General features: G+C 51.4%; 1 protein-coding gene across 1 annotated transcript; it reads left to right on the top strand.

The window, feature by feature from the left end:
• The first annotated feature begins 1528 nt into the window (after window positions 1-1528).
• Window positions 1529-13695, top strand: CAV3 (caveolin 3). The gene is made up of 2 exons (XM_033132669.1): window positions 1529-1786; window positions 12953-13695. The coding sequence occupies exons 1-2, from the start codon at window positions 1673-1675 to the stop codon at window positions 13292-13294; spliced, it is 456 nt and encodes a 151-aa protein (XP_032988560.1). The 5' UTR covers window positions 1529-1672; the 3' UTR covers window positions 13295-13695.
• Window positions 13696-13897: the final 202 nt, after the last annotated feature.

Genomic DNA, 13897 nt, shown 5'->3' with positions numbered 1-13897 from the left:
TGTGAGAGAGAAAAGGTCTTTACCTTCTACAAGCCACAGTCATTTTGCATCTTTATGAGGAGCAAAGCACAATTACCGATAGAGCCCTTATCACCTCCAGCTTTTTGACCACTCTTTCTGCCTCAAACCCCACCCAGGTCCAATCACCAGTGACGTTCCTCACACACAAAAGACCCTCTGCTGCTCTGAAGTCTTCAATGGCTTGAAGATAAAATCCATAATCTATAGTATGACATTCTGGATCCTTCACACCCAGGCCCCAACAGAACCATATCTCCTGCCTTCCCGCCCCCAGACAACCCCATGCTCCAGCCACCACACACTTCTCAGCATGCTAGTTCATACTAGTTCTCTGATAGCTATAGCTTTCTATGTGAAATGTTCTATGTGGTGAACTCCTGCTTGTTCTTAACACCTAATTCTAAAGTCACCTCCTCCAGGAAGCCTTCCCTACTGCCCTGAGAATAAGCCACTGCCTACTACGGACTTCTAAGGGAAGTTCTTTGTAAAATACCTGTGATCTGCAGCACTTGCCAGACTGTATTATAATTACTTATTTTTGATCAATCCATCCCCCTAGACTGTGAATTCCTCAAGACAGACACAGAGCCTGATGGGTCTGCTTATCCCCGGCACTTAGCAAATCCTGAATGAACGAGTAGGTGGATGGACGAATGGAAGCCTAGACCCTGACACCTGGGGATTCAGAATTTTCATTCTTCATGTTGTGGAGGCTTCAAGTGATGGCTGAGTTGGAAAAGGACACAGGAAAACTGAGCGGGCCCTAAGAGAGCTGCACCCCACTGACGCCCACACTGGGTCTGGGGCCCGTGGGTAACCTGGAAGCTGTCACTAGGGCCAGGACAAGGGGTCAGTGTTAATATGGACTCCACAGCTTTTCCACCGAGCATCAATGAGGCAGAGGAGGGTAGGTAACCCCGTCAGCGGTCTCCTTCCCTGCCTCACCCCCAGCCCCACCACCACACCACGGTCCATCAGCTCCCTGTCCAAGGGGAAAGCCCAGAAGTAGGGAAGCCTCAGCCCAGCACCAGGGCTGGGTCCTAACTACTCTAACGTGAATCCCTCCCAGACAGCATTTCAGTTTCTTTATGAAGTTTTTTTCTTACATATAAGCTCATCTCCTGTCCACGAGGGACAACAAAACCCCAATGATATTATTAGGGCCACTTTACAGGTAGGGACAGGGTGGCCCAGAGAGGGGAGGTGTGCCCAAGCACACGCAGCCAGCAAGAGGCAAAGCTGGGGCCCAAACCCCCACCCCACACCCTCCCAGAGGAACTCCACCGCTGACACAGAAGGGCAAATTCCAGGACCTCACACCCAGAGCCAAGCTGCCTGGTGGCAGGAGGGGATGCCAGGCCCTCCACTTCTTGCGTGGGGCCCAGCGCCTGCAGCAGCCCCCTTTAAGGAGTGCTGGGCCTTCCAGCAGAGCTCTGGTCTTAATTTTAGCTTGGAGGCCTGCCACAGAGGCTTTAGTGAGAGGCAGGCTGAAGTTATGTGGGACAGCTGTCAGCTGGCATGCTGGGTGGGGCCTATTTAGCCGGCAGGGGCACAAGTCTGGGGACACTGAACTGGTGTCCCTGCCCCAAGTCGTTGCAGCCCCGGCCAGCCCCGGGGCTCACATCTCCTCCGCGGGTCCCCCAGCTCCGCGATGATGGCAGAAGAGCACACAGACCTGGAGGCCCAGATCATCAAGGACATTCACTGCAAGGAGATCGACCTGGTGAACCGAGACCCCAAGAACATTAACGAGGACATAGTGAAGGTAGGCTGGGCGGGCCTGTCCGGGTGCCGCCCGCCCGGAGGGTGTCGGTTTGCAGAGCGCTGGGTGCTAGACAGGGGAGGGCTCCACTCCACACACAAGCAGCTTCCCTGAAAAGAGCCTTGTTCCTCTTTTCCCGAAACCCAGCTGTGTACCCCGCAAAGACCCTTCACATACACAAGAGCAAAGAGTCACACACGTGTGACCCAGGCATTGACTGGGAGGACAGAGGGGGGGAGGCAAGTCACAAAGTCCTCACTACTCTGAAGCTCTTCCCATTCGCTCCTGGGCTTCAGCCCAGAATGAAGCAAGGTGGCCAACTTGGGTTCTTTTCTGTGCCAGGGGGCATTTCTGCGGTCCCCACAGGGTGCATGGGGCTAATCCCCAGAGGGCGGCTTCCAGCAGGGCTGGTGGCCCTCACGGGGCACTCACTCCCTCGGAGCACTGCCCAGTGTCCACCCACCAGGTGTGGGAGCGATGCCCACAGCTCACGCCAGCTCCCTGCCTGACCCCTGGTCCAGTGGCCAGGCCGGGGCAGAGGCCTGTCAGAGGGCACTCAGGCCCCCGAAAGCGAATGCTCAGATGAGGGTGGACAACTTTCAGGGAGTCCCCCCCGGCCACGCCTGAGTCAGACCTCTTTCCTCACCTGGCCGCTTCTAGACCCACACTTTCACTCCAGCCTCCACTCGTTACCTACAGGGACCTTCCTACAGCGGAGCTGCTGGAAGCAGGGTGTCCAGCCGCCTGCATCAGAGCCACTGGAGGGGCTGTTAGAAGGGCAGTTGCCTGGGGCCTCCCGGGCCCTACTGAATGCGTCAGAACTTCAGGCAAGCGCGATCCAATGGAAACATAACACTTTATACGATCACCCTATGTAACTGTACATTTTCTAGCAGCCAGTATTTTAAAAAAGAAAAGCAAACAGGTGAAATTAGTTTTCATGATATTTTTTTACTTAACCCAATATATCCAAATAGTATCATTAAAATATGTAATTGTTATAAAACAACTAGCAAGGAACTATCGTCCAGTCTTTCTACATCTTCAAAATCCAGTGTGTATCTTACACTTAGGGTGCATCCCAGTTCAGATGCCGAATTTTTGTCAGAAATCCTTGCTCTGTATTTAGATTTCATGAATGTACTGTGGAAATGGCCAAATCGATTCACATGTCCAAATTGTTCCAAACATTCTCCGAAGTTTCCCAGTCATAGAATTGAGTATCAGCTTTTACATTTTAATTAAAATTCAACAAAATTTAGAATTCTCCTGTTGCACTGGCCACAGGGCAAGCTTTCAAAGCTCACAACCACTGGATAGGACAGTTTGGCTAATGACTTGCTCTAAAGCACCTCCTTCGTTGCCTTCCTTTAATGGGACACCTCCCATGCTAGAGAAAGTTTAACGTCTCTCCGTGGCTCTCAAACTCCAACACACCAGGAGCCAGCCACACCCACCAGAACATACTCCTGTGTCTATGCCAGGGCCACCCACCTCCTCTCCTCCACATGGTGAATGCCCAGCTCGGCCTGCAAGACCCAATTCAATCGTCACCTCCTCCAGGAAGCCTTCCCCAACTCCTCCAGGCAGTCAGTAGCTCCCTCCTCTATGCCCCCACTTCACTCAGGGTATTTCCTCAGAACAGCTCATATTATTCTATTATTGCGTTTATACATACATATATACATGTGTGTCATTAGTAGTGGAGACGAGGTGATTACAGCACAGTGTGAAAAGTACTGCAAAGGGGGAAGTTGAGGAGCAAATTTTGCAAGCTGAAAACCACTACGTAGATGTAAAATAGTATTTGTCCTGGTTTGCACAGTGTGGTCTAGAGGGAATAGTCCTGGACTTGAATTTAACAGATCTGGTTTCACATCCAGGCTCTTCTACCTAAAGAAGATGGCAATAGGCATGTCTCCTAGGTTTCCTGGGCCTGAGTTTCCCCCTGTAAAATGATTATAATATCGTTTACCTCCACTGGGTAAATGCAATAGAAATAAGATGTGAGGATTAAATGAAACAAGGGATTTGAAAGTGCCTAACACAGCGCCTGGCACACAGCAAGCATGTGAGCAACGTCAGCTGAGAGGGAACCTATAGGAACAAGAGACAAAAGTCTTGTCTTGCAGGACAAGAGAAGAAGCCAGTGCCAACTTTTACACCTGCGGCCCCTCTGGTGGCCCCTAGCCAGCTATTGGGGATGGAGAAGAGGACCCCAGGGCGGAATGTGGTTTCCAAAGGAGACCCACAATAAGTGACAACTGGAGAGAGGCCCTTGGGTCCTACTGAGCCAGGACTGAGCTAGCTCCAGGCTCTAGGCTCCGAATATAACCCAAGGGAGGGATGGGGGGCCAACAGATGCACCCTCCCCGGGGGCCGAGCCCCAAAAAACGTCCCTCACCAGGGAAGCAAGAGGCCTCATGATCTTGTTGACAGGAGATTATTACTTGGTATATTTATTGAATAGTCGCTGGTTCGGGGAGTTATTGGACTTTTTCTTTCTTTTGTTTTTAATGAGTGACAAATGAAAAGGTTTGAAATTTAGAACAGAGTCAGAGAAGTACCACAAACAGGTTCGATCAGACTTCAGGTGGTGTAATGGTCTGTGAGAGAATCCAGACAGGAAGGAAGGAGAGAGGAGAGATTGGATCACCACGCATCTTTCATCAACTGGGGAAAAGACAAGATGGAGGGAGAGGGAAGGAAAAGGGAGCGAGGTGGGGAGAGAGACAGGGGACGAGATGAAGGCTCAGGAGGCACCTGCCAGGGTGGTATCACGTGTGGTGACAGGCTCCACATTGGCTAGCATGAGTGACACAGTAAGATGCTGGAATAAGACTGGATGCAGACCGAAGTTCCGGTCGCAGCCCTGATACTAACTTGCTGTGTGACGCTGGGCAAATTCCTTTCCTCTCTGGGCCTGAGTCTCTGGTATAGATAGTGACTGGCTGCTGAGGTTTCAAACAGAAAAGCCAAGGATGAAGAGTAGCAGATAGATCCACTGTGTCTGTGGATTTGACCCCCAGCTGAGGAGACGCTGACTTTCCAGAGTCAAAACTTCCCCAAACTTCCCCAAGCGAGGTCTGGGGCTGCCTTTGAACCCAGGCTGGAAAATGAGCGCTAAAGACAGAGGGGGAGGCCTGTACAGTCCAACAGACTTGAACTTGGTCTCCAAGGCTCTGAGCTGGGCCTAGGGCAGAGGGGAGGCTCACGGGGGACTCGAGCTGAGAAGCTGGGGTGGCTCACCCCATTCCCTTTGCCCCCCACCATCACCACTGTTTGTGGAATATTGATTCCATGGATCAATACTGACTGACTGCTACATGCCAGCCACTCTGCTGTCTCAGAGGAGATGGGGATCTATGCCAGGCTTTGGTGGGGAGTGTGAATCTGTGCCAGCGCTCCCCTGGGCTCTTCAGCTCACTAGTGAAGACACCTTTCCCTTCAGACCCACATTGTAAAGCCTCCAGCCCTCTTCCCCCTGCATTCCTGGGACCCCAGCTATACCCCAAAGTCCTCCTGAGTTATTTCTCAGAGGGCTCAGGGCTGTCTCATCAACAGCCCGCTTTCTTCCTACCTCACATGTATCGTGTTTCCCTGACAATAAGACCTCACCGGAAATAAGCCCCAGCATGATTTTTCAGGATGACATCCCCTGAGCATAAGCCCTAAAGCGTCTTTTGGAGCAAAAATTAATATAAGACCCGGTCTTATTTTCAGGGAAACACGGTAGGCACCCAGGCCCTAATGCAGTGACGCTTGAGCCCAAAGGCTCATGCAGGTCCTTCAGTTTCTGGCCCCAACTGGTTTCTCCTTGGACACTCAAAAGCCAGCCCTTCCAACAGGCAGGGGACAGATAGGATCCCAACCCAACATTCTAGATTCCATCCCACCTCAAACTTTTCCTGCCACCAAACACCCTCCTCCTGCAGAAAAACACACAAACAACACCCTTTGCTTACCAGCTCAGGCTGCAGACACCTAGAGGGTCGGGTAGACTACCAGTTCTACAAGCTCTGCTCCCAGGTCAGGCCCATCTGGACACCCTGTTGCAGAAAGATAAACTTGACCTGGTTCTTCCTCCGTTTTCTTGAGAAGAATCCAACCCGACAGAGGAGATGAAACTAAACTAATGAGAATATATGGGAGGTGCTAAATGCCATAAATTAGTGCCAACTGAAGTGTCAATAGGATGTCAAGGGAGGTTAAGGAGGGAGGCATTACTTTTATCTGGGAAAACCAGGAGCCAGCTTCATGGAGAGGTGTTAGCCAAGGTACATTTAAAAATCGGAAAACATTCAAATTTGGAAAGAGGGAATAAGGTTTTCTAAGAAGAGGAAACAAAATAAGCAAAGACCACAACACTGAGAATGTTGGGCAGAGTCGGCAAACGTCAGGGGTGAGTATCGCCTCTTCACCTGTGTCCATGGCAGACATTACTAATAGATCACAGCACTTTTCCAGGAAGCCCTGGACCATCAGCTAGGCAGAGTTGGCACACAGATGAAATCTCTTTGCTACTCTGTCCACAGGAGAACAATGGGACTAAGACAAATTACCTGAAAGGAAATTTATGGGAGAGAATGCAGAAGGGGCAAGTTAAAGTTGGATTATGAAAGGTCATCCAACCTGCCAGTCAGTCCTCATTGGTAATCCCTTCCTTTCAGAAATGTCTTACCCTCTGTCAAGTACTTCAAGGAAGGGTTACATTAGACTAACTCACACTGAGGTATTTATGACTTAGTGTTATGGGGACTTCTGAGTATCAACTAATCTAGAGTTCTTCAAAAATGTGGTCCACGTTCTTGGGGAGCCTGTTAAAATGCAAATTTGTGGGCCCTGCCATCAGAAATTCTTATTCAGCAGAACTGGTGAATGTTTTGTACTTTCAAGTGCAAACAAATCCCCCTTACCCTATAGAAGATAAACCTGGAGTCTATTATCACCAGTTTTCCCTAAAGACAAACTTATCTATTATATCAGTTATCTATTGCTGTGTAACAAATTACCCCAAAACTCAATGGCTTAAAGCAACCACCATCTAATGATTTCTCAGTTCTGTGGGTTGACTAGGCTCAGCTGGGCAGCCTGCGGGTCTCACCGGCCTCTCGTGCAGCTGCAGTCAGATGGCATCTGGGGCTGCAATCACCTGGGGCCTCTATGAGCTGGAACATCCAAGACGGCTTTGGTTGGAGGGTGGGGCTCAGCAGGGACGCTGGGATGGCTGGGCCTCCAGCTCTGTGTAGTCTGGGGCCTGTCCTTCACATGGCCTCTCCACCAGTCTCTAGAGAAGGGTGTAGCAATGGACTTCCAACCCCACTGGTCTCTAAATCAGGGCATAAAAGTGGACTTCTGATATAGGGGCTGAGGGCTCCCAAAAGCAGAAGCTGCCAGACCGTCTTAAGGCTTAGTTCAGGAACTGGCACAGTATCCCTTCTATCTCATTCTGGCGGTTAAAGCAAGTCACAGGGCAAGCCCAGACTCGATATGGGTGAGACTATGCAAACACATAAACGCTGAGGATCAAGATTAATCGGGGGTCGTCTTTGGAGACTAGTCAGTCACCCACCAAAAGCTGGTGCACAGCAAAGCCTAGAACTCAATCCACGGCTGTTTCTAGTGCTCTCCATTCCACCTGTACCCACTTTCCTGAAGACAGAGACTGAGAGTGCAGAAGAGACAATGGAAATAGATGGGCAAAAGGTCAAGGACCGGGCTTATGAGATCTGGTGGGAGTTCTTCTGACAGGGTCCTTTTTCTCACCCTGAAGTCCTCTGTTATCTTGGTCTCTTTGCAGCTCTTTTACAGAAACCTAAGTCCCTTTAAGCCCCGGCCCAGGTGTCCCAGGCCCTCCCCGCCCCCGCCACCCCCATGGGGTGCTCTGGACCCCAAGCTCCAGGGAATCCCTGAGCCCCTCCTCCCACCCTGAGAATCAGCCTGTGCTGTGTTCTGTGCCTCAGCTCCTGATGTGGTACCCGGTCCTGCGATGACCCTGCTCAGGGAGATGGCAGAGGAAATCCAGGCACAGGAATCGATGTCAGGCCAGCTTGGGCTCCACCCTGCTGGTCCCTTACCTGCTGGGTGAAATGCTAGATATAACATACATGGCCAGAAACTGGCATCCACAAGTGCCAAAGTTTGGCCATTACTAGGGTGATCCCCGATTGTACAGAATTCTATTTATGTTATGACCAATTATGACACAAGAAGCGAAGCTTTGCCATTTTTGCAGCTGTTGTGCTGCAATCTCCTCAGTTTAACGTCCTGCTTTATAGGCCAGTGCTTTTCAAACCATCTGGGCGAGGACCGATTTTATTATTATTATTCCAATCTCTTTGTGCACCAATACTTTTGTAAAATTTAATAAAAATTACTAGAGAAATCACATGAAAAAATAGACATCCACGATGTGAGCTCCAATTTTTATTATTATCAAATAACTTAATACTTATTATTAAATTATAATAAAAATTATTATTTGAATAATTTAATTTAAATTATTTGAATAAAGAATAAAGAATAAAAGATAATAGTGAGTGAGAAAAGTAAGACCCAGCAAACCTAAGCCACCCCCTTGGGTCTTCTGACTCTAAAACTAACTCCATGTCCCAAGGGATCACAGCCCAACCCTCTCAGTGTAGAGTTAAAAACAAAACCAAAAACTCCCAGAGGCCCAGAGAAGGAAAGCACCATGCCCAAAATCACACAGTAGTAACTGAGTGGTCAAGTGCGGGCTAGAACCAGATGTCTATCTTCCTGCCTAGAGCTGTTTCCCCCACCACAGACACCCTATCTGAATAGTCCAGCGCCCTGGATGCCCAAGGACTGAGTCATCTGGGAATCTGGGGGAGGTATTTTTGACAGGGCGTGGCTTTTGGCCTCCCCCGCACCCCCCGCCCCCCCCCATCCTCGGCAATGCCTGCCTTGCTGATCTGTACGTTCCCTGCCCTCTTGCAGACTGCGGGGGCTGCAATGGCTGGTTCTGAGTAATCAACTGGCTCTCCTGCTGTTCCAAAAATAAATATGGCAGAGAAGGGGACACCAACGGAATGAGCAGCCATGCTTCCCCTCCCAAGCCCAGCCCCTCCCTCCAGCTGCACACCAAGTCCTGAAGCTCTGCCGGTGGATGCAGCCCCTACCCCACCATCCTCCCTGAAAAAGCTATCTCACCTCCCGCTTCTGGAAATGAATTAAGAAATGAAGTCACTGTTGTTTCTGATACACTGGCATGACTGCCTAGAGCTGCCTGAGCTGGGTCTTATAAATATATCTCCCCAAACTAGTGTGCTATGACCAAAGCTGTCTCCATGCTTAACCCAAATTAGGGGAACAGCTGTCCTCCCAACACAGCCCATCCCTCGGAGGGCACATTTTCTGATTCACAGAAAACAGAGCAGTTGCCCCATGCATACATAGCCCCCAAAGGCAACCATTGGAAAGAATTCAAATGTCAGCACCAATGGCTGCTGCAGGAAAACGATAATTAAAAGACACAACCAAGCAATCCTTGGGGGTAGGATTATTACTACCATAAGCAAAAAATGAAGGAAAAGAGGACTCTGTCCATCTTATCAGCACCGGCTGAGGTACACGTGTACACACGTACACGCTAGGTAGGCTGGAGAGTTGCCACATTTATGATCTGGGATGTCAACAGATTTTCTGAGATATATTTTCATAAGACCTTCAGAGTAATCGAACAAATAATTACCATCACTGAGCACCTACCACATGGCAGGTATTAATTATTGCCCAAGAGGTAGTGTGCCTAGCACACAGTGGGTGCTTTATAAATACTTGTTTGGATGGATGGATGGATGGATGGATGAAAAATTATTTCTATTCCTCATACAAGGTTGTAAGAAATAGCAAACCCATTTTAAAGATGGGGAAATGAAGCTCAAAGAGGTTATCTGCCAAAGTCACTCAGATCAGCAATTGTGTTGGGGTGCAAACCTACCTTTGGGACTCTAGCTTCCTGTTGAAGAAAGCACTCTGTAACAACCACCACCACCAGCGGCATAATTCTTACTCAGGTGTTCTGTGCCAGACAGTGTTCTGAGTATTTACATGTCTTAACTTACTAACCCTCTGACAAACTTTATGAGATCAGTCTAGGAAAATGAGGCACAGAAAATCTAAGTCACTTGCTGCAGGTCACAGAGCCAATAAGTAACAGAGCTGGACTCAAACCACAACCGTGTGACTTCAGTCAGGGCTCTTTGCCATTCCGTTGCCTCTTAGGGGCCAGACACAAAGAATCAAATGTGTTAAATGAAGGAACATTCTAAGATAAATGAACAAAGCAGGCGGGGCTGCAAAGAGGCTGCGGGAAAGTGCTGACTGCTGGGAGCAGGGCGGGTGGCTGGAAGAAGAGTCTGGGGGCTCTCTCTGCCTTGGGGCAGGTGTCTGGCTGACAAGGACCGGACCTCAGAGGGGGCAGCATCTACCTGTGGGTCTGACGCTGCCTGGGGCAATGGGAAAAGCTTAGCCTAGAATCCGGACGCCTAGATTCAGTCTGGGCCCTGTTCCCTCCTCGGGGCCGACTGCCCACCTGTAAGGTGAGGAGGCAGGGCCGGGTGACCTGTGAGTGGGAGGGCACTCTCGTAAGGAACAGCTGTAAGAAAGGCAGGAGAGGTGACAGGTGCTCACTGGGAAAGGGAAGGAAGGAGGGCGTGCCTGCTGGGACAGAGGCAGGGAGGCGTGTCTCTGCCCAAAGGCCTCCTTCCTCTGGCAAAGTTCCTGGGGCTGCAGCATGCTCCAGAAGCCGGCCTGGGTGCTATGAGGCATCAGGCACAGGCCAGGGCATGGGCCACGATGGAGGACGGGCAGGCTGCAGACATCAGGACACCTCAGTTAGTTGGTTCCCGGCCCCAGGAGCTTGAACCTCGATGATTATGGTAGGGGTACCCAGGTCAAGTTTGGAATGGTCCCCTGGCCTATATTCCCCAGCTTCTTGGATTTGAAAGCTCCCCCAGGAATCAGCAACTCTGGATTTTTGCCCTGTATAAACCAGATGTAGAAGACGCCAGCCCTTTCCATCCACATTCCCATTAGACATTCCCCAACCAACTTGGGCCCTCTTTTCTAACTATCCATGACACATCTTTTCCATGTCTGCCTCCAAATCCCACTGTCCCCCAAATTCCCAGCCAGCCACCACCTCCTGGAAGCCCTCCAGGAAGAAGTGCCATCCTTCCAAGGAGACGAGGACTTTGTTCCTATTCTTGTCCTGCCATCCAGGGGGCTTTATGAGAGTTAAGTGATTGCCACTGAGCGCCAGCAGAGAATGCCGGAGGCTGAGGGTCCTGGAAGACTTGACTCCCTGAGTCAGCTTTTCCACATCACCTGCAGCCTGAACTCTCACCCTGTGAACTTTGTTCCCCATTCACAAACCACCCTAGGAAGGGCCTCATCCTCAGCTGTCCTCAGGAGGGTGCAGGAATCTGAGGCCTGGCGCAGGAGCCCAGGATCTATTCATGAGAGAAAAACAGGACTCAACCTTGTACGTACAACCCAGTTATGTCCACTCCCTCCCCCAAAAAAGTTACACTGGAAAGAAAAGCACCAAAGCAATCTTTTTAGTACTAGAGAAATACAAATCAGAGATGGTTTCATTTTCTTTTTGCTACTCCCGTAACTTTCTGCAATGTGGCTATGATATTTGATAATGAAAAGCAATTTTAATCATAACGTTGTGCATGGAGGAGAGAAAATCCCCTCCCCCCCAACAAATGTGGGGAAAACTGGACGTTTGAACTGTGCCCCCCACCAGCCTCCATGGGGATCCTTCTCCCATTAATCTGATTAGCTGTGCATTCATTCAATCAACTTTTTAAAAATGCCCCAAGAACACTGGAGACGGTCACTACCCCCATTTTACAGATAAAGACAGCTAAGGCTTAGGGACGTCAAACGACATCACATATAAGAAAGCAGCTAGGACAGTACTTACGACATAACAGGGACTCAAGAAAGGCTAGTGAAGTGACTTGGCTGGAAGTCATCTTTTTCTTCAACTCCGCTGATCAGATTCCTACTTCCCAAACGGGGCCTCAGGCACCATTTCAGAGGGATGCGTGAATCGGATTCTCTGCGCGCCCATGTTCCTTCCAGCTGCAAAGGAGGACCGTGTGGGCAGTGAGGGGAGGAACGCTGAAGTCCCTGCAGGACTAGGTCAAGAGAAGCAATTCAGCCTCCTCCACATGGTGCTCCAGGCCAGCCCAGCCACACTCAGACACCAGACTCCTCTACCAGCCAGGATGGCGTGGCCCGCGCTTGGCCACATGCCAGACCCTAAAATAACTCAGAGCTGTGCACCTCTCTCCAAGTCACTGCCACCACCCCAAACCAGACTGCCACCAGGTCCCGCCTGGACTCCGCATGGCTCCCAGCTTGTCCCCACACACATCCACACCATGGCCCAGCCGCAGCGGCCAGGGCAAGCCGCTCCTGCACAAAGGCCTGCAGAGGCTGCCCAGCACCGGATGCCGTCCTGCCTGCCTCCCCAGGCTCACTCCGGCTGTCTGTGCTTGGACTCAGCCTTCTGGAAGCACCTGCATCTCCCTGAGAACACACACTGACCTGGCAGCTCCTCGCAGTTACTGCTCCTCCTGCCCTGAACACACTGTTCCCGCCCAAACCCTTCCCTCCATCTGGCTGCCTTCAGATATGAACTTAGCTAGACGAGTCTTCCTCCAGGGAGCCTTCCCTGTCCCCAGGCTGAGTTCTATGTCCCCTGGTGAGCGCACACCGCCCCCCCTCAACCCCCGTCCTTCCCTTACCCGAGCGCTTTTATCACTGTGCTACATCTGCCCGCCGTAAGCTCTGGGATGGCAGGAACCTTTGCCTACCCACCATCGTGTCAGCAGACACCCCAGTCATCTTTTCCAACTCCCTAGGATCATCAGATAGGATCTGAGAGCCATGGCTCTAGGCCTGACTCTGACTTACCGCTGGCCTGAAGCGAGTCCCTCAGTCCTCAGGCCTGCCCACCCACCTGCAAGGTGAGGGGTCCAGCCTGCTGCTGGCCCTGCAGTCAGTCCCCAGGGGTGGGTCCAGGGCCAGCAGGGCTTGCAGCCCTGCAGGGGGTCCCCACGCTCACAGTAAAGGCTGAGGAGCAGGTGGGTGGTGCTGTGGTTAAGGATGCCCATCCCGCCCCTGCAGGTGGACTTTGAGGACGTGATCGCAGAACCTGTGGGTACCTACAGCTTTGACGGCGTGTGGAAGGTGAGCTACACCACCTTCACCGTCTCCAAGTACTGGTGTTACCGCCTGCTGTCCACCCTGCTGGGCGTCCCGCTGGCGCTGCTCTGGGGCTTCCTGTTCGCTTGCATCTCCTTCTGCCACATCTGGGCCGTGGTGCCCTGCATCAAGAGCTACCTGATTGAGATCCAGTGCATCAGCCACATCTACTCGCTCTGCATCCGCACCTTCTGCAACCCGCTCTTCGCAGCCCTGGGCCAGATGTGCAGCAACATCAAGGTGATGCTGCGGAAGGAAGTGTAACGCCAGGTGGGGCCAAGGGGGCGGCCGGGCAGGGGAGTCAGGCCAGGCTGGTCCCACGGTACTGCTCCACGGGGGCTGCTGGGGCGCTCTTTCTCTGTGGGGACTGCTGCTTCCCCCCCACGGCAGGAGCACAGAGTTTTCTGAAAGCCAGAAAGACAGAGCCACCACAGAAGCACAGCGGCCCTTCACTCCACCCCCATCCCACCACGATGCCCCCGTGACCATGCACGAGGGAAGATCATTTGCTAAGAGGCAGCTACTGCAAGTCTTTGCTTTCACGTGTACTGTAACAGCACAGACCAGCACTCAGTTCCCACCCAGGGGTGACCTGCCCACACGCGCCACCCAGGAAATCCACCGGTGACTGTCGGCGTTGGGAGGGTGGCGCCAATAAAGGGTTTGTGGCTGCATTTGGACAATGCTATGTTTTGTGTGTCCGTAAGGTGCATGTGTGTCCTGATCAGCTCCAAAAATATATTTCACTGCCCTGAGAAACAGAAGCAGGGCAAGTTGGTTGGCCCTTCTCTTGGCCATATGCAAGACCCGGAGCAGAGTTTGGTTTCTCTTGGGATTCTTCTTGTCGACTGCATACCCGCTCCCCCT

Source organism: Rhinolophus ferrumequinum, chromosome 17 (genome assembly GCF_004115265.2).
Source record: "Rhinolophus ferrumequinum isolate MPI-CBG mRhiFer1 chromosome 17, mRhiFer1_v1.p, whole genome shotgun sequence".
Lineage (NCBI taxonomy): Eukaryota > Metazoa > Chordata > Mammalia > Chiroptera > Rhinolophidae > Rhinolophus > Rhinolophus ferrumequinum.
The sequence above is the reverse complement of the archived record's forward strand: the minus strand, read 5'-3'. Positions and strand labels throughout refer to the sequence as shown.